The sequence below is a fragment of the Trachurus japonicus genome, chromosome 10 (assembly GCF_045865225.1).
Source record: "Trachurus japonicus isolate A0001 chromosome 10, Traja_1.0".
In the NCBI taxonomy this organism is placed as follows: Eukaryota; Metazoa; Chordata; class Actinopteri; order Carangiformes; family Carangidae; genus Trachurus; species Trachurus japonicus.
This window is the reverse complement of record NC_140916.1, coordinates 25,657,383-25,676,266: the sequence shown is the minus strand read 5'-3', so window position 1 is coordinate 25,676,266 and position 18,884 is coordinate 25,657,383. Positions and strand designations below refer to the sequence as shown.

At 40.5% G+C, this 18,884-nt stretch overlaps 3 protein-coding genes across 6 annotated transcripts; 2 read left to right on the top strand and 1 right to left on the bottom strand.

Moving 5' to 3' along the window:
• The first annotated feature begins 417 nt into the window (after nucleotides 1-417).
• On the top strand, nucleotides 418-1,702 carry LOC146980140 (uncharacterized). Its single transcript, XM_085788381.1, has 3 exons — nucleotides 418-1,069; nucleotides 1,169-1,321; nucleotides 1,416-1,702. The coding sequence occupies exons 1-3, from the start codon at nucleotides 716-718 to the stop codon at nucleotides 1,638-1,640; spliced, it is 732 nt and encodes a 243-aa protein (XP_085644507.1). The 5' UTR covers nucleotides 418-715; the 3' UTR covers nucleotides 1,641-1,702.
• A 164-nt stretch (nucleotides 1,703-1,866) lies between these two features.
• Nucleotides 1,867-8,403, bottom strand: zc4h2 (zinc finger, C4H2 domain containing). The gene is made up of 5 exons (XM_085788382.1): nucleotides 8,259-8,403; nucleotides 7,452-7,623; nucleotides 7,068-7,240; nucleotides 2,867-3,029; nucleotides 1,867-2,579 (listed from the first exon to the last, which is right to left on the bottom strand). The coding sequence occupies exons 1-5, from the start codon at nucleotides 8,309-8,311 to the stop codon at nucleotides 2,466-2,468; spliced, it is 675 nt and encodes a 224-aa protein (XP_085644508.1). The 5' UTR covers nucleotides 8,312-8,403; the 3' UTR covers nucleotides 1,867-2,465.
• A 1,050-nt stretch (nucleotides 8,404-9,453) lies between these two features.
• Nucleotides 9,454-18,842, top strand: LOC146980138 (moesin a-like). Of its 4 annotated transcripts, none has more exons than XM_085788377.1 (15): nucleotides 9,454-9,693; nucleotides 10,391-10,438; nucleotides 10,656-10,739; nucleotides 10,818-10,913; nucleotides 11,086-11,208; nucleotides 12,398-12,549; nucleotides 12,652-12,735; nucleotides 12,826-12,972; nucleotides 13,663-13,759; nucleotides 14,496-14,659; nucleotides 14,780-14,910; nucleotides 15,090-15,259; nucleotides 15,540-15,632; nucleotides 16,660-16,893; nucleotides 18,199-18,371. In XM_085788377.1, the coding sequence occupies exons 1-15, from the start codon at nucleotides 9,610-9,612 to the stop codon at nucleotides 18,361-18,363; spliced, it is 1,872 nt and encodes a 623-aa protein (XP_085644503.1). In that variant the 5' UTR covers nucleotides 9,454-9,609; the 3' UTR covers nucleotides 18,364-18,371. The 4 variants fall into 4 exon arrangements, with proteins under 4 accessions (XP_085644503.1, XP_085644504.1, XP_085644506.1 ...); XM_085788378.1 differs by having other exon boundaries at nucleotides 9,457-9,693; nucleotides 15,090-15,250; nucleotides 18,199-18,842; XM_085788380.1 differs by lacking the exon at nucleotides 10,391-10,438 and having other exon boundaries at nucleotides 9,577-9,693; nucleotides 15,090-15,250; nucleotides 18,199-18,842.
• The last annotated feature ends 42 nt before the right edge of the window (nucleotides 18,843-18,884 follow it).

Here is an 18,884-nt window from a genome sequence, read left to right as displayed (position 1 = left end):
ATTTTAGGCCTATTATTTTTGTTGCATTTATTAAACAACTGTTGATTTTGATATTTGATAGTGATGTTTTTTATAATCAATTTCACACAATTTTGATGATCACTTCTCTCTCTTTATTGATATGGATAAACCTTAAGAGAAAATATAGACTGTTCACCATGCTGCCAATTGTTTCTAACCACATCATTAAGGTACCCTAACTAAAAAAAATAATGAATGTATATATTTTATATGTATATAAAACGGTAAAAGTATAAAAATATAAGTATATAAGTCAAATAAAATATAACACGGTCAAGGTCTTATAAACAAAGAAATCAGATCCTACATTCAAACGTGTCACAGTGGGTCGCCTTCACAGGCTGGTGTTGACCACCAGAGGGCGGTAGTGATGTGTCGATGTTGGGAAGTGCGGCTGTAGTGAACAGTAAAAGAAGAGGTGTAAACACAGCCTGTTGAAGAGGGGAAACCATGCCCCTAATTACTTTTGTTTGTAGTGTCAAATCTGTTAATATCTCAGTCTGAGAAGCCTGGTAGGGATTAAAGGAGACAGTCGGTTTGTTCCTGCCACTACAACACCAACGGACGGAGCACGGGTCAGTTTTTCAGTCAACTCAGGTTGCTAAGTAAAGTAAATGTTAGCAACCGGCTGGGTCGGCGCGGTGTTGTTGTTACACTGATATCACCGTTTAGTCGATGAGACAACAGTAACAACATGAGGGAGGAGGACGCCCTGAGACGTTACTGCACTACAATGATGTCTCGTGTCCAAAGCAAACAGCAGCAGCAGCCTCGGTGCTCAGGAGAGGAGGAGAGGAGACACAGCGAGCACAGAGGAGGAGGAGGAGGAGGAGAGAGGGAGAGCACTGCGCCTAGTGGAAGACAATTTGTAGCGGGAGACGAGTTGAGAGATTACAGGGGGAGTAGCCTCCCTCTCCCTGACTGTACACACCGGGACAGACACCAGTCCTCCCTCCGTCTCAAGTGTCAAGGCCCCGAGGTTCAGCTCGTACCAGTACAACTCATGTCAATGCTGAAGCTCAAAGCCGTCCAGGAGAAGATGAGACGGGTCAGGAAACGGGTTTTATGTGTCTCACTTTTCACAACGTGGTCGTAATTAATGTGAAAAATGATTTCTCCACTTTGGCGTCTGTGTGTTTCGTGGCAGGCAGCAGAGGTGGAGCTGCATGATCCGGCTGAGTGCAGTGTGTGTCGGCAGGAACAGGCTTCTCTGGCCTTGAGAAGTTTTATCTGGAGGAAGAAGACACAACTGCAGTACCAAACACTGACAGGCAGACTAAACACGCGCATGAGCCGCGAAGTAAGTGACTTTAACTGCAGCCCAACTCCACGTCAATCATGTCAGACTAATATTAATATCAGACAGGACTCTAACTCATCTCCCTCCTTTGTAGGACTATAGGATCGGGCAAGTTTCCCAGAGTCCTCCGATGCCCCTCACTGGATATGGGAGGAACTACTCGGTGAAGATATGCGGGTCACAGCAACCTGGGGTTGCCTTAGCAACCACTAAGGAACGTGGGGTTGCCCTGGCAACAGATGAAATGAGGGGTCACCCTGACAAAAACGCTACAGGAACTCATTTAGCAAGACCTCGCTGTCCTTTTCCAGACAGATAGCTGCCGACATGATGGGCACAGTATTAATACAATAAAGGAGACAATGTTGTAGTGGAGTCAAACATATTCCTACCTCTTATTTTCACACACAGGCTAAACCCTCCCATTAGCCCAATAACACTGATCCATATGTTGATGGTGTTGCCCCCCTCAGCTACCAGCACTAATAACACAGGGGTGTGGCCTTTGTTGTGAGCACAAAAGAAGACCACGGTAACAAGGTTAGTACAAAACAGCCATTTATTTTCTTACCACTGTATTAAAGTTAAACACAACACCATTCAAAGCAAATGAGTCTGGATTTTTTTTGTGTGTCCAGGTTGTGGTCACTTAAACACTGTAAACATTTAAAACAACATTATGTTTTATTTAACTTTGCAATTAAACCTATTTAGTTTTATATTGGCACAAAAAATACACGACAGTCAAGGAAGCGCGCATGCATTAAAAAAATGAGGAAATACAGTACAATATCTAAGGCAATAAACAATAGCAAGATGGGCAAAGTTATTTGGACATCTCATCAAGTTCCCTTTTGCATTATTGCAGTTAAATTTTTTAGGGGCTAGTAAACCTACTATGGAAGTCATACAGTTACATATAAACACATCCAAAGCACTAATAAAAACAATCGACAGAATGACATTATCCGGCCCTTGAACTATTGTTGACAAATTATTTAACAAGTTACTACTAAAGTCGGGGACTGAATGAAGCACAGATCTGTTATTCCAACCATCTACTGTTATGTACATGGCTGATCTTCAATCAGTGTATTGGACCAATTCCCTTTAAACCCTACGGAAGCTGAAGGTGGAGTAGGATCTACTCATCTGGCTTCCTCTTGGGCTTCTTCGGGTTGCGGGAGCGGCTCTTGGCTTTGCACAGTGGGCAGATGGGAGCATTACGATGAATCTGCTGGTGGCAGGACAGGCAGGCCTGGAGAGAGGAGGACATTTCAGCACAGTTACCTCACATTATGTTGTTTTGTTTTCTTGTAGAGTTAATTAAGAAACTTTGTCTTCTGAAATTTTCTTATTCAAATTTAGGGTGGTTTGTTTTCTTACCATTTTTAGTTTTTTTATTACCATGAAATTTTCCATTGTACAGTTTGATCTGCTATGACCTATGTCTAAAAAATGGCTGCTCTATCCAACGACTATTAGAACTGGAACATGTATTATTACATCCCAACTGTGGCTATTCAAGGTAAACGGGAGCAATACCTTCATGGGGGGCGGTTGCTGTCTGAAGGTGGCTGTTTGGCGGGCATCTTGCTTCCTGGACACCTGAAGCTGCTGTGCTGCCGCCGCAGCAGCAGCAAGGGATTCTGGGATGGCGGGCTCGTGTGGCTCCTTCTGCCACTCGGCTTTCTGCTTCTCAAAGTAACTATTGAAAGAAAGGTAAGAAAAAGAGAGTGGCTAGATGAGATTCTTATTTAAGGATTACAATCCTCCATGCTGTGAATCAAGAGATGGAAATGGAGAACACAATAGTTGGGCCGACACATCCTCTCTTTATGTACAACTCTTGAGCAAAAGTACAGTCATTGTGAGAGTGTTTGTCTGCATGCATACGAGTGTGTCTCTGTGTGTGGGGGCAGGAGAGGGCTGGGAAAGAAATTTGGCCTTGGACTTTATGCCTGACTGGCCCATTTTCAAAAGAAGGAAAAAAAAAGAAGTGATATCCCCTTTCATTACACTCTGGTTTCTCTCAAAATAGGTTTATGATAGAGAAGAACACTGAGTATTCCTGTAACCACAACCAACTATCAAATCCTATTTACAAGCCCCTCATTAACACACTCATTACAATTATTCATGGTCAATAGAAGTTTATTTGAAAGGGATAATGTTTCATTCTTGTTGTCCTATAAGTCAGTATTTCTGTTGAGTTTTTTTTTTTTTTTTTTGCCATTACTGAGGTGTAGAGTGCTCGGTTTTGTGCTGATGTATCAGTCTCGCTGAGTAGCTTAAAATGTACCTAACACTCCACAGGCCTGTGAGGTGTGACTTAATTTTCTCCAAAGTTGTTCCATCACACCTTGTAATACAATTGCGGCAGGCACTATTACTATTATGTAAAATGACTCTAGAATTACTTTGCTGGCAGCAAGATGTGAGTGATGGTTTGAACATCTCCTCGTATACCATCATAAATCTCTCCGTGTGATGAGTTCTGTCCTCTAAGAAAAACCGCAGAGGAGCAACAGTGACAAGCCACAACTTTGTAGTGCTCTCGTAAACTCAAGGAGCATGCCACCATGAAGGAAAAGGGAGACAACTACCACCTGGTCAGAAATGAACTCATCCGAGCCTCCACCCAGCACAAAGCCCTAGGAACCAGTCTGCCAACATTGCTGTCAGCTTGCAGAGCAGCAGTGGTTGAGCAGTCTTCCTCACAACGACAGCGCTTTATTTTTTATGGGCGTAATGATTCTGAAACTATGACTGTAACCACATCCACAAAACCTTGTGCAGTGATATAGGCCAGAGGAACCAAGGTACTTTACGTCAACCCTAACCTGCTGCGACAGCTGCAGCTGTTGAGTTTTCTGATGTAAGAAAAATTTACAGGACACATAGGGCGTTAGAACCAACAAAAAAGAGAAGTTGGAATTCATTTTTTTAAATGATGGACTTTTACATTCGGCAGAAATGAGCAGGAATGTCCAATTTAGTCTCATCTGTGACTAATAGTGACAGGCAACTCTTAGAATCACATCTGTATTAAATACAATGAATAAAGGAAGGGCATAATCTCAGATGAAAAGATTTCTCTGTAACTATAACAAACACTTGAAAACATGATCATGACCCTTGGCTTGATTAAACAACCCCTCATAAATAACCCAGTCACTAGTCATAAAGGCTCTAGGCCAGTGGCACAGTGGCCTGGAGTCGCTGCTCTGTTTTTAGACCTTGATAGAGTCATTCACTGGGTGTATCCCTTCTCTCTTTCACTCCCTTACTTATCAGACTGTGCACGATGGAATTAACAAAACTTGGCACACCAGAGTCTCCTAATCCAACACTGGGATCAACCTCACTTTGATATTCTGGCACAAACAACTACGGTTTGCTCCGCAGTGAACAGTGCAATCATCCACCATTGAGAGATGTCAGAGAGCCATTTGTGAGTCTACCTGCCAGCCACTCTCAGCTTGCCAGCGATGTAGTGGATAGCAGCATCTTGGTTAGTTTATGAAGGCAGAGAATTTGGACAGACAGAGGAATTTTTGGTTGGACTTGAATTTCTGGATAGGCAGATAGCTCATCTCCTCAAGAGAAGCCAAAATCTGACAAACTTGCCTTCATACTTTTAAATATTCAAAGGTCTACCACATCACAACCTAGAAATGTTAAAGAATGTAAAATTAGCCACTGAGACTCAAATGTTGCGTGAGGTTAAAACAGTTATTTAATCATGAATAGATTTTGAGGGAAGTCTGTAATGTGATGAATGCTACTACTACATCTGTTCAGGAAGTTAAGTGGCAGTTCTCCCAACATATTATTCCATTTACCCATCATGAAACCTTGTTTTTCAGATGTTGCAGTGTTGATTTAATAGGCCAGTGTTTTCTTCCTTTGCCAACCCACTACAATAAGAAGTGAGTGAGTGAAACATCAGAAATATCATCTGAAAAACATATTTTTCCAGAAAAAATGTTGCACCTGGTTGAGACATTCTTAAGATCTCAGTGGGACCAAAGACATCTGCTCTACATCCCATCCACCTCACAACCAAACTGCATCATATCTCAGTCCTTCATCACACTTCACTTTTGCTCCATCCCACAGTCTTGAGTGTTTCTTGTCTTGAGAATGAGCTCCACTTTGTTGTCTCCACTTCCCATTCTCACAAAAAACACGTGACAGACTGACACAGGACCAGCAAACTATCATTCGCCCTTGACATTTGAGCAGTCTGATTCTGACCATAGTATTATGCAGCAATGTTAGACTCTCATGACCTTTAACCTTCCTGTCATTGCCGTGGCAACCATCCAAGGATTCACTAGGTATGCTATTGGCTGCTAAACCAGCCACCTCTCTGCTGTAATATTTACCATCCTACCTACCCTGACTCTCAAATGTAGCTATTTATGTTCATGTTTGGATTCCCCATCTATTATTGCACAATGTTGCAGTACTTCAGTCACACTGCATTTTCATGAGTTATGCACTCTTGTCTTCTAGATGTTTTAAACTGATTATGTAGCTTGTTCTTTTAGGAGGTTCATCTGTTAACATCTACCTGTGAAGTCCTCTCAAAACACTGCAGCTCATATAGTTCAGAGTTGTTTGGAGAGCATTCATAAAAGTGATTAGAAAGTGATGTTAAGATCAGCTTTTTGGTTACAGTTGACCCCTGAATACCCTTTTCTTGGATTTGTGTCGGCTCCTCCATTTGTTCTGGTTTATTTTAAATTTACTGCATCTCATTGGTAACATGAATTATTACTTTCCAATTGCCCAAATTAATCAGGTGATGTCTTGGCTGTTTCACATGCCCTCACGACCACTGGGATGTTACTAAAATTTAGGAGGATTTAAAAACTGGTCACAAAATAATAAGCTACCAGGCAGCCACTAAATATCAGGGTAGTGCAGCCTGACATATTCCTGCTGTAGGTACACAATGGACACGTAACCTGCGGTAAGTTGCAGCCTTTTTCTTCCTCTTGGTAGTTTTGGCAGCATCTTTTCCTGGTGTGCTTTGCCAATTACATTACAGTGTCACTGCACTGATGTAACAGCACACCGGTAGTTACAAATTCAGAATTCCACCAAGTGAAACACTTAGTTAGTATTTTCCTTGAAGACACTCATCAGTGACCACATCAGTTTTGTTTTTAGCTGGATGCTCATAATTCTGTGGTGTGCCACAATTGTTCAATCCTTTGATTCAAAACTACTTGGTATGTCCCCGTGAGCCTCAATAGCTTTGGATGTTGCACAGTACACAATTTAAACATGTACATACTCGTTTCTAATTCTTGCTCATTGTACTTTATGCATCACATTCTGCAACACTATGGTGATGCACACTGAAATGTCACCTCTTGCCTCCGTTGTGAGGCATGCAACTCCAATGTACCTTGACTGTGACCAATGACTATTTATAGAGTCTGTTAGCTGTGGTGTTTTTCCCCTTTTCCACTGTGCAGGATATGAGTTTCTGTTGTCTTTGTTGCACTGAGCAATGCTTTAAAGCTAAAATGAAAGCTAATCATGCATTCTTAAGTAAATGATACACTGCATATTACTGCATCAATGTCAGTCAAGAGTTGTGAAACCTGAATGTTAATTAAAAACAATTATGACACAAGTTGACAAAGTATGTCACGCTACTGCACCAAACAACACCTGTTCAAAGTAACTCTACTGTGCCCTGCATGCAGTTATGTCTGCATATACTTACTCCAGAGAGAGCTTCTCCTCTTCTTCGTTGAGGTTGGGGAGTCTGTGTAGACCTAAAGTCATCCTGAGGGCATCAACATGCTCCTTCAGAGGTTTATACTCATCATGCAGGCGACGAGTTGTTTCTAGCAGCTTATTCAGGTCATTCTCCGACTGCTTGATGGTGCTCTCCATCTGAAAGAATAGGGTTAGATATCTGAGAAATACACCTTATATGCTCAGGATGAAATATCTGTGGTTGCCAAGATATATATTTTATACATCCACGGTTCCTTCATAACATTTTGTTGGTCAAACAGTGCTGCATTGTTCTCATATTAAAGGTGAACCGAGATTTAAGTCACACTTCCTCTCAGCTTGTTTTTGCTGTGTGGCGCTCACTTACCACATTGATATCTGCATGGATGAGCCGCAGCTCCTCCACATGTGCCATTTTCTCCTGTAGAAGCAGGTCCATCTCCTGCTTGTACTCTTTCAGGTGCTTCTCCTCTGACTCCAGAGCCTCAAACTCTATCTTCAGACGTGACTTGATCTTTTGCATCTGGATAGTCTTGTTCCTGCAGCCAGTGGCACAGAAAGGAGACAGCAGCTGTCAGATAATGCTCCCTCACAAATGCCATTAAGAGATTTTGTTTCACAAAAACAACCAAATATAAACCACCACAATAATTTTCCCATTAAATGCGGATTGCTTTCAATTTGTACAAAATAACGATCGTCATAGTAGATGTTCCGCGGTCCAATGTCCAATTACTGCAGCCGTGAATCAATGCAGTCTTTTACTATGGTATTAACTGTTGTTACACAGAAAGACATAATGGTAAACAAACACTGCAGTCGGTCTTGTGTGACTTATTGACAGACTGGTAAGCCTGGAAGCTACGTAGCTAGCTTACCCACCGCAATTATTAGCAGCGCACATCTGGCATTTTGTTGATACACATCTGGATATTTGATGTGTGTATGATCCCGACATGAAACTTAGCAACAGTTTGTGTGTATTCGTTTCTTTTCTTAACTTGTAGCAACTGTCTTTCGTGCCTGTCGCAGACCGGCTAATATTAGCTAGCTCAGTAACAATAGCGGAGCCTGGGGCTTCTTCTTGGCCCGGCTAGCGTTAGCTACCAATAATGTACACAGTAAGAGTCAAACATCTGGCAAACACTCATTTCATTCCATGACCAAGCCTTACCGTATTTCCAAGATGTTTTCCAATTTGCACATTATTTCTTGTTCGTCCGCCATGGTTTAGCGGTCCTCTGTCGCTCAGCTGGCTGGCTCTGGTACCCGAAAGGCCACGGTGGTCTCCTTGTTGATAAAAACACAATGGCCCCGGTGAACGCGCACACGAGCCCGCGCCCGCAATGTGAAACTGATGACTGAGAGACTCCACGCGCTCTGACTGAAACATAGTCTGTGAGTAAACTGGTCTCCACAGGCCTGTAAACAGTGTTTTACACCGTGCTGCACTCCCTACATTTGATGCTGCATCCAGTATTCATATTACTTAATTGAATACACTGGAAGTAGAGGTGACGGTGGAAAAATATTCATTAAAAATAGCATTAGGACAAACAGGAGAAATAAATCCATACTCTTGCGACATTCATAGTTCTTGTCAAAACGTAGCCTAATGTAGTAATGGATTAGCCTATTATTCTAATCTTGTCATAACATAGTCCTACCAGGCTGTTTAGTATAACCTGAGGTGGAACTACTTTGCATAGCCTACTTTGGGGAGTTTTTTCTAGAACCATGGAATGCATTTAGTAAACTAATAGACTACTCCAATTTATTTGCAAAACATTTATTTGTAATAGGCCTAGTGACTACTGTATTTTTCAAAAGTAGGCTATAATGTAATAAAAAGTGTCAAACTTAAGCTACATCTGAAAATGAAGACCATAAAGTAAGAAATCAGTTCCTCAAATGTGCCTCATGGTGACTTATTAATTAAGAAAACACAGTGCAATCAAGTAAATATTTCAAAAGTATCCAAATTAGTAGTTTATTTTATTTTATTTTCATCAATCTCTTCATAATTACCTGCAGGACTGGGGTGGCGAGGTCTTGAGCACATGACCTCAAGTATTTCTGAAATGTGGTTTAAAGCCCTGTTAGCTTCTATAAAAGCTCACTAACTGATAGGCCCCAAACCATACACACCACCACAACAACCACAAAATCTCTGTATGCTATGCTAACATATACTTAAAACATTAACTGGAAGGATTATTAGATTAGCTGAATGTGCTTGCACCTTCACTGCTACTGGAACATCAGGTACTGCTGAGTTACAGTTGATTTCTGCTCCTCCATAAATAGATTTGGAGACAAAGATCATGCCTAGGTCCTCAGTGTGACGCACTGTCCAAACCTAACCAACATTGGAGGAAAAGTGGTCACTGAAGAAGAGGGCTGTCCGTTTAAAGTGCGTGGGCCTAAGGTTGCCGTTGGATTAACTAAGAGAGAAGTACTTGGGAACAACACAATGGTCCATTCTCATTCAGTTTAATCCCTGTAGGTATTACAAGCAGTTTCATATGACTCCACAGAGAAAAGGCCTCTACAAGTACCTCTCCGAAGAAGTATTTCGACTGGAGATTAAAAAAATACAAATGTCGACTGTAAGTAGCTATTTTATATTGTTTATAGTTTCATTTTCACTATGTTCCATGTTTGGTTGAAATGTTTAAATTGCAGTTGTAGTGGTTTGGCCTTGAAATTACTCTGTAATGCAACGGCTCCAAGAAGGCATTAGTCCAAAATGATTTTCTTTTAGAGAGGAACATTATGATGATCATGCGCAGTTGCCAGATGTTTCTGATTTGTTGTGTTTGTGTTCCTAGATTTATGGTAGTGTTGTCACATTATCTACATAAACAAAACAAAAAGTTAAGCTTCCTCTTCTTGCACTCATAAATAATTACTGTCTGTTCAGCATCTGCTGCTTACTGTAGCACATATATATGATTAGTGTTATTATTATTATTATTATTATTATTATCATCATCATCATTGTGATTATTATTATTATTATGGGCGCTGATGGAAGGTTGTCTGGCTCATTAAATCTTAGAAAAGGTTATGAGGAGCGGAGCAAACAATTTGTCATCCATTCTGCTTATTTCATTTTTAAAAGTCAGTCTATGCCAAAAATTGTAAATATGTACTGTATAAGGTTTGATACTACTGTGCAAGAAGATTAACATGAAATGGGTGCCACTGATTTCACCCTGTTGTTAATACTTCTGCATCATGGAATGAACCCCATGTTCTCAGTTAAATCTAAAATATACTTTGGGCTTCATTTTTTGATTGTAGTCCCCACCAACCTCTTGCGATTGGATGCTCTTCGTTGAACAGAAGAATGTAAGGAACCCTCTTTTTGGTCATTTTCCTGTCAAAAAAACAACAACAACAACTTCAGCACTGTTCCAGAGAACAAACAAAGTCATTTCAGAATTAGTAGTGCTCTTTTTCACTCAGTGGTTGCCCTGCATGCTCCTTGATGCTTCTCCAGTGGCACAGATGAATGAACAGCATGGCTCCCTTCCTCCTATCTCAATGTGCATGTTTTCTCTGGCAGATAAATGTTCGCGTTACGACCATGGATGCTGAGCTGGAGTTTGCCATCCTGCCCAGCACCACTGGCAAACAGCTCTTTGACCAGGTACACACTGTGTATTTACAGTCAAACAGGCAACTTGGCGAGCAAAAAATATGATCATGTATTAATTGATATGTTTAGATAGTGAAGACTATCGGACTGAGGGAAACCTGGTTCTTTGGCCTTCAGTATCATGACAGCAAAGGCTTCTCCACCTGGCTCAAGCTCAACAAGAGGGTGAGGAGAAAGTTTGTGCCTCAGCTTCCCATGATGGCATAACCTACAGTACATACCAGATATAAATGAAGATGTGTTCCTCTGGTGGGATGTTATGATATTAACCCATTGAGGTTAATTAGTATGTATGTTTTTATTCTGGTATCTTCTCACTGCGTGGGGCCAATCCCAGGTGACCGCACAAGACGTGAAAAGGGACAACCCTTTGTTGATCAAGTTCAGGGGCAAGTTTTACCCTGAGGATGTCGCTGATGAACTGATCCAGGAGGCAACACAGCGTCTCTTCTTCCTGCAGGTTAGACATGAATGCAGTGCACATACAGGAATACAGATTTTTATTTTTTATTTTCCAAGGGAATCATGTTGTAAATGTGCACCCCTGAAATACATGATTGTATGATGGGCTTCCCTAATCATTCTAATTAACACTTGGATTTAAATGGCACCATTGTTTTTGTTTTGATGCCATTCAAACAATCTGTTTGCTTAAATTTAACAGTATGCAGAAAGAGGTAAACTGATGCAATGAAAGAAACAATTTAAATATTAATTAACACAAAATGCAAAATGTAGTTTGTACAAGGTGAGTATCACAGTGTAAATAATACTGTGTGGTGCAAGTGTGTTGCCCTTAGGATGCAATGATGAGTAAATGATCTCAATCAAAACAAAATGCTTAAACCTGTCTTAACGACCAGTGAGGGTTCCATGATGACTCACGCATGACAACCCTTGTGGGTTTTCCATAAGGGAGTAAGTACATGCACACTAAAAATGGATCCAGGTGCATGAAATAAACACCAGCACACAGTGGTGGAAGGAGTTCTCAGATGCTTTACTCAAGTAAAATACTCCACCATGAGTAAACACATCACATATAGCATTACTGAATGATTCATTTGTAAAACATCTGTGTGTCAACAGCATGTTACTGTTGCAGCTGCTGCAGGTGAAGCTAGTGTTAACTACTTTATATACAGTGTTGTACATAGGTCATCAGATAAATCTGAAGGGTCACAAGATGATTAATGAGCGAGGAGAGAGGAATGAACTAATCTGTTTTCAGCCTTTAGCCTTTTTCTCTAATCTCTTTGATGAGCCATTGGATCGTGTGAAGATTTATTGAAATGAAACCAAATGAGTAGTTCTAGGGCAAAAACACTTTGATAGAGCTGTGAATAACTTACAGTAAAGACAGTTGAAGTGTGACTTTGACTATACACTGCATTTTGTCAGACGTCAGGAGCCAAAATGGTTGTTAAAAGTTACTTAACGCTACAGCTTTCAAATTAATGTTGAGTATTAAGTACAACTTCCCCTCTGAAATATGTAGTGAAGTTCATAGGACAACAACTTTAAAGTTGCACTAAAGTATAGTAGTTGAATAAATGTACTTTCCATGTTACTTTCCATCATGGCCAGAATATACAGTCTAGGGTTACTCTCTACATATATAGCTTGTCTTTTCTTTAACTGTGTTGTAGGTTAAAGAGAGCATCTTGAATGATGACATATACTGTCCACCTGAGACTGCAGTACTCTTGGCGTCGTATGCAGTTCAGGTCAAACATGGAGACTACAGGAAAGACTATCACGTACAGGGCTACCTGACAAGAGAGAAGCTGCTGCCACAGAGGTAGTGAGTCCTGCGCATTTAAGTGTTAACCAAAGGTCGCCTTAATCCTAGTTTTTGTCACCTGAATTCTAACTGATGCATTGTCCTCACTGTTAAAACCAGGGTTTTGGAGCAGCACAAGCTGAATAAGAATCAGTGGGAGGAAAGAATCCAGGTGTGGCATCAAGAGCACAAGGGACTGCTGAGGTACTGCAGCCATTCTTAAAAAAGTCATTAATGCATTTTTATTTGCACAAGAAGGTGCTCTGTAGTTCATTAAATCATCCCATATCACAGAGAAGATGCTATGGTGGAGTACCTGAAGATAGCCCAGGATCTGGAGATGTACGGGGTCAACTACTTCAACATCAAGAACAAGAAAGGATCGGAACTGTGGTTGGGAGTGGATGCCCTGGGTCTCAATATCTACGACAAAAAGGACAGGTAGGTTACAATTTAAAAACATCTGTCACTATAACTTTAATACATAATTGCTGTTGCTCTACTATAGTCCTGCATGAGATGCTTTCCCCCTGCTGATTACATTGTTCTGTGGATGACAATGATGGTCCAGACTGAAGCATCTCAAGAACTGATCACCATTCATGGTCCTCAGGGGATATATATCCCACTGACTTCAGTGACATGTTATCTAAACATCCCAATAATTATTAAACGGATTGCTAAGAAATTCAGTACACAGATAATCATGGCCCCCAGAGAACAAACCCTAATGACTTTGCAGGTTCCCCCTGACTTTTCCTCTTGTGTAGCATGTTAAAGTTTAAATTAACCAGTGAAATATATCTATATCTAGGCAAAGACATTTATAATATCATCTCTTGTACCATCACCATTTGGCATTATTGGTCCAGTTGTGCTCACTCCTTTCTGACATAGTAATTTTAAATACAGGCCCTAAAAGAAGTTTAGTACTTTGTATTTTGTGCTCAGTGAGTACTTTTATCATGCTAACATACTGGACAAAGATGGAGCCATTGTGTAGCATCAGTGTAAATACATTGGTATCATGTGTTTCTAAGAACTCAAATATACCATCTTTGTGCCATGACCATGTTTGAACACACTAAAATCTGGACTAGCTATAATGATAACCATATCAATATTTTACAGGATGACCCCAAAGATTGGCTTCCCTTGGAGTGAGATCAGAAACATTTCCTTCAATGACAAGAAGTTCGTCATCAAGCCGATCGACAAGAAGGCTCCGGTATTCCATTACATAGTTATTAGTGATCCTTAATAGTGATCTGCACCAGCTATCAGTTCTATGAAGCGTATCATTATATGCAATACAATACATGTCTCTACTGCTGCCAGGCCATATTAAAAAGTAATTCTTTTTGTGAATCTTTTTCCTACATACCAAAAGTCTGACAAACTGGACGCCCCTCTGTGCAGTTTGATGAACTATGAGTTTATCTTGGTTTAGTGATTCAATACATCAATGTCTGTGAATAGGATTAAATAGTACTCCTTCCCAAACAGCTTTGGGATACAAGCTTTGTACTAATTATCCCAGCATCAAAAAGAATTAGCTAAATAGTTTTTACAACTGCATTGAAGATCTTACAAATACTTTGTCAGAGATATGTCTATTCATATTTATTTACTATAGCTGTAAAAAGGAGGTGTGAGAGAGAGGGAGTGAGAAAGAGAGAGAGCTCTACATCCTGGTTTCTTCTTATAAGTGCATAAATTACAGAGAGCAGTGTAATGTGAGCAGCTGGTATGTGATTTCATTCACAAACATGAGTTCAGCCTCTCAGTGGCGCGTTCATGTTCAGACTTAAGGAAAATATCCAAAGGTTTTTTGTAATTTTAAATGAAATTCCCCCAAAACTGAATTATCCCTTTAGGTTATTTGAGCCAAGGCCTAAATGTAAAACAGATGGTATGTGGATCGAGATTCATATATAAACTAGTTGATGATTTTTGTGTTTTAGGACTTTGTTTTCTACGTACCTCGTCTTCGCATCAACAAGCGTATTCTGGCGTTGTGTATGGGGAATCATGACCTGTACATGCGCAGACGTAAACCTGACACCATCGAGGTGCAGCAGATGAAGGCCCAGGCCAGAGAGGAGAAGAACAAGCGGCAGATGGAAAGGTAAGGAAGAGGGGAGTAATTTTTTAAAACACTTTTACAGTGTGTTCTCTCTGCTTTGAGAAGGAACAGTCAGGCGATATAGTTTTTCAGATGTGTATTTATGCACAATTCTCCTGTCAGGGCTCTGCTCGAGAGTGAGAAAAAAAAGCGAGAAAACGCTGAGAAGGAAACAGAGAAGATTGCCCGTGAGACCATGGAGCTGATGGAGAGATTGAGACAGATTGAAGAACAGACAAAGAGAGCTCAAGATGGTCTGACAACTTTCTGAATACAAATGTTTCTCTACTGGAGTTTCATTATTTCTGTTTCGTATTTAAAGAATGGCATAGTATATTGAAATATATGTTTTTTGCATGCAGGGTCTTGAAAGCTTATACTATCTGTGCGCATGTGTGTTGGATGTTTGTGCGCCCATGCGTGTGTATTCCAGAGCTGGAAGAGCAAACTCGGAGGGCTCTTGAGCTGGAAAAGGAACGGACAATTGCTCAGGAGGAGGCGGAACGTTTGGAGAAGGAACGCAAAGCTGCAGTGGAAGCCAAAGCAGCCTTGCTCCAACAATCTGAAAGCCAGATCAAGAGCCAGGGAAGCTTCGTACACAAGGTATTCTCATTTCATTTGAATATATTAATATCGTTGTAGGGTCAAGGGTCACCATGGACATTATTAACATTAATATACATTCATCAAAGCTAGTGACTGATGTGATTGAATGGTACTTGTATAATTCTGCTTGATAGTATATTTCCATTTACCACATGGTGCTGCGTGTTGACATACAGACACGCACATATTCCTGTAGACACACACACGGACAGAGCACAATGACCTTACATCAAGAGCACTCTTAACTCTCTTCCCATTTGTGTGCATGTGTGTACAGACCACTGAGCTGGCAGAGCTTACCGCTAAGATCTCCCAGCTGGAAGATGCCAAGAAGAAAAAGGACGAGGAAGCGAAGAGATGGCAGCAGAGGGTGAGAATTAATCAAAGAACCATGAGAGAGGTAAAGGGTGAATCAAACATGAGCCAAAAGGGATGTCTCACACTACTAAGCCCTGGTATAATAGAAGCAAGGCATCCATCACACACAAGTATATCACAAGACATCGAGTTGTGATGTATGAATTTTCTGAGTGTCAAAGCATTGTCACATTTCACAAACTTTAGCCACTGTGAGGACAAGAACAAACAATTAAATGTGCAAATTGTATGCAAAACACTTACACAAATGTATACAAAGCTTTTCATACAAATTAGCAGTGCTATTCTTGACTTGCATGTAGTCTTAACATTGTTACCTCCGGCAAGGAGGTTGTGTTTTTACCCGTGTCGGTTGGTTTATTTGTTTGTTTATTTGATGACCGGATCACACATAAAGTACTGAACTGATTTGCATCAGACTTGGTTGGGAGACGACGGGACGCACGCCAGGGAAGAGGCCAATAAAATTTTGGTGTGGAAATTGGGTGCCATTTTTTTTTATCCCCCAAAATATCCACACAATGAGCTTAACTGAGTTTCTACAACTTGGTGGAATCATAATGGAATTATTACTGTATTTTTTAATTTATGTTACGTAATCAGAGCTAGACACACGTATAGGCATGTCTGGCCCTGGCTCATGTAGCTCTGTACTGAGTGCCATTCTTGTTTGGTGATACCGCAGACTCGCCCTTATTTCTATTTCCTATTGAGCATGGGAGACAGCACTCAATGCTGATGAGTCACTTAATTCACAGAGAACAACAATTTTTGTTTTTTACATAGGGGGAGAGATTCTTTTTTTAGATAGATCTAGAGCTAAAATTGTGGTGGGTAAAAAAAGACCTCACAGATGTTCAACTTAGATTTCCCATGCTCACATAGATGTATTGTATTGTACATAGATGGGTGTCCCATGTTTCAAATTATGCAAAATATATTTTGAATGGATTCTAAGAGGGTACTTGCACTTAAATGTCCAACAACAGTTCTTTACTGTACGTTATGTGTGTTGACAGGCGATGATGGTGGAAGCTGATTTGGAGCGAACCAAAGACGAGCTGAAGACTAAACTCATGGGTGTCCACATTCAGGATTCAGTCCACTCCCACATGCACGAGCACGATGAGACAGATGAGAGCAGCGCAGAGGCGAGCGCTGAGCTGACTTCTCCAGGCATGGTCCGAGACCGAAGCGAAGAGGAAAGAGTAACAGAGGCGCAGAAGAACCAGAGACTGCAGAAAAACCTCAAGGTAAGGTTAAGTGGATATAGGGAAATGTCTTATTGCATTGATTTGCACTTCTCTCACTCTCAGAGGTCACAGGTCATGTTCAGCTGGAAATGATCAATCCTGGAGGTGCCCTGGGGTATTTAAGAGTCCAGACAAACAAATCACCAAAAGCCTTCATTATTTAAATTTAAAGGTTCAGTGAATAATGTGTCTTTAAAGTAGGAACCACCCCAGCTGAATGCCAAGTGACTTACTCTAGGGACTAAACTGACTACTGAAATGAACACCCACCATCTCTTTTTAAATAATAAGTGAGTGTATTTTTAGCCATGCTGGTTCTTTTAGGTCCACTACTACGATCCAGATTGAAATATCTAAACAACCACAATGGCATTGTCTATTCTGACATTCTTGGTACCCAGAGGATGGATAGAAATGTTCACAATCCCAATTGGACTTAGTGGATCCTTTGGGAAGTTGATATTTGTTGTTTTATACTGAAGTCAACAGGGGTAATTGTGGTGAAATTGGCTATAAATCTTGGGCTTTGATGATCCCATGAGATTACATCTAGCGTCATCATGAGACCAAAATTTCAATTTGCCTAATATTTGCTCAGTTACCACATACCTGGGGAGCGTGGTAAATATTGACTGACAACATGTTAGCAATGCATGTTGTTGTGAGCAAATTAGCATGCCAATATTGGGATTCAGCTCAAATCACCAATGTGTGGTTCAGGCTCATAGAGTGACTGGTGTGGCCCTGGGCTCGTAGTTTTCAAGACTTTACTTTGATAATCACCTTTAGGTTAATGTTTTATTTGGAAGACACAAGTATTTATAAGAGATATAAAGAGTAAGCTTGAGTGACACTCAGTTGTAGTGGCTGTCACTCACTCCTCATGCAGTTTGTGTTCTGAAAACCCATAACATTGTTGCTGTTGCATAAAGTGTTTTGTTACATCAACTGCGTCATCTGTTGACGTAGTCACTGAAAGGTTTTGACTTTGCTGTTGGCAGCTTAATTGCCACCCCACCAAATATTCAATTTCAGAAGAAGAAGAACTCACTGAAAAATTAAACATGCATGCAGGTACATTACCATTCGTCTGGTTTCATTCACGTCACAAATCTCATACATAATACTATGAAAATAAAATTGGTTTCTATCTCAGAGCCAAAACAAGATATGTTGCATACAGGACTCAACACAAAAATTGACTTAATAATTAGGGAAAGTAGTGTGTTTTCATTTGGAGAGCGGGATGAGTTGAGGACTGGGGGGTAATGCTTCTGAATAGTGTGTGTTTGTGTTCTCTTTTAGTTCCTGAGCACCGAGCTGGCTGGAGCTATAGACGAGAGCAAAAAGACTCTCAATGACCTGATCCATGCTGAGAATGTGAAGGCAGGCCGGGACAAATACAAGACCCTACGTCAGATTCGTCAGGGCAACACCAAACAACGCATTGATGAATTTGAGTCCATGTGAAATGCCTGGATGCAGGATGGAATAGATTGGACACATTGAAAGATTTTAGAAGCATAGGTGCAGACAATTGCATAGGTAGTAGATGAACCTGAAGGTGTATGTGACAGAAATTGATACTTATACTGTGAATGCCTTTAATATCCATGATTTTAAGACTATTTTATTGTTAAGCAAGTCATCAAGAAAATGACAATTCTCCTTGGACATACATTTTTTAATTACAAATGACCGTTAACACATTACCAGTGTAGTTTGTTGCTGCAAATATGAGGCCAACATATCAGTGCTTACATTCATGAGAGGGTTTGCTATTGTCCTTGTCGATCTTATACACACATTTTCTATTTCAACAAGACAACGAATTAAAACCTTATTATTAGTGATTAATGAAAGTAATGACTCTTAAGGTGGATGAAATTACATGAAAAAAATTTAAATTCTCTACACTTTATTGCACAAATAAAATACACAGAAACACAGGGTTTTGTGTGTGTGTGTGTGTGTGTGTGTATGTGTCATCA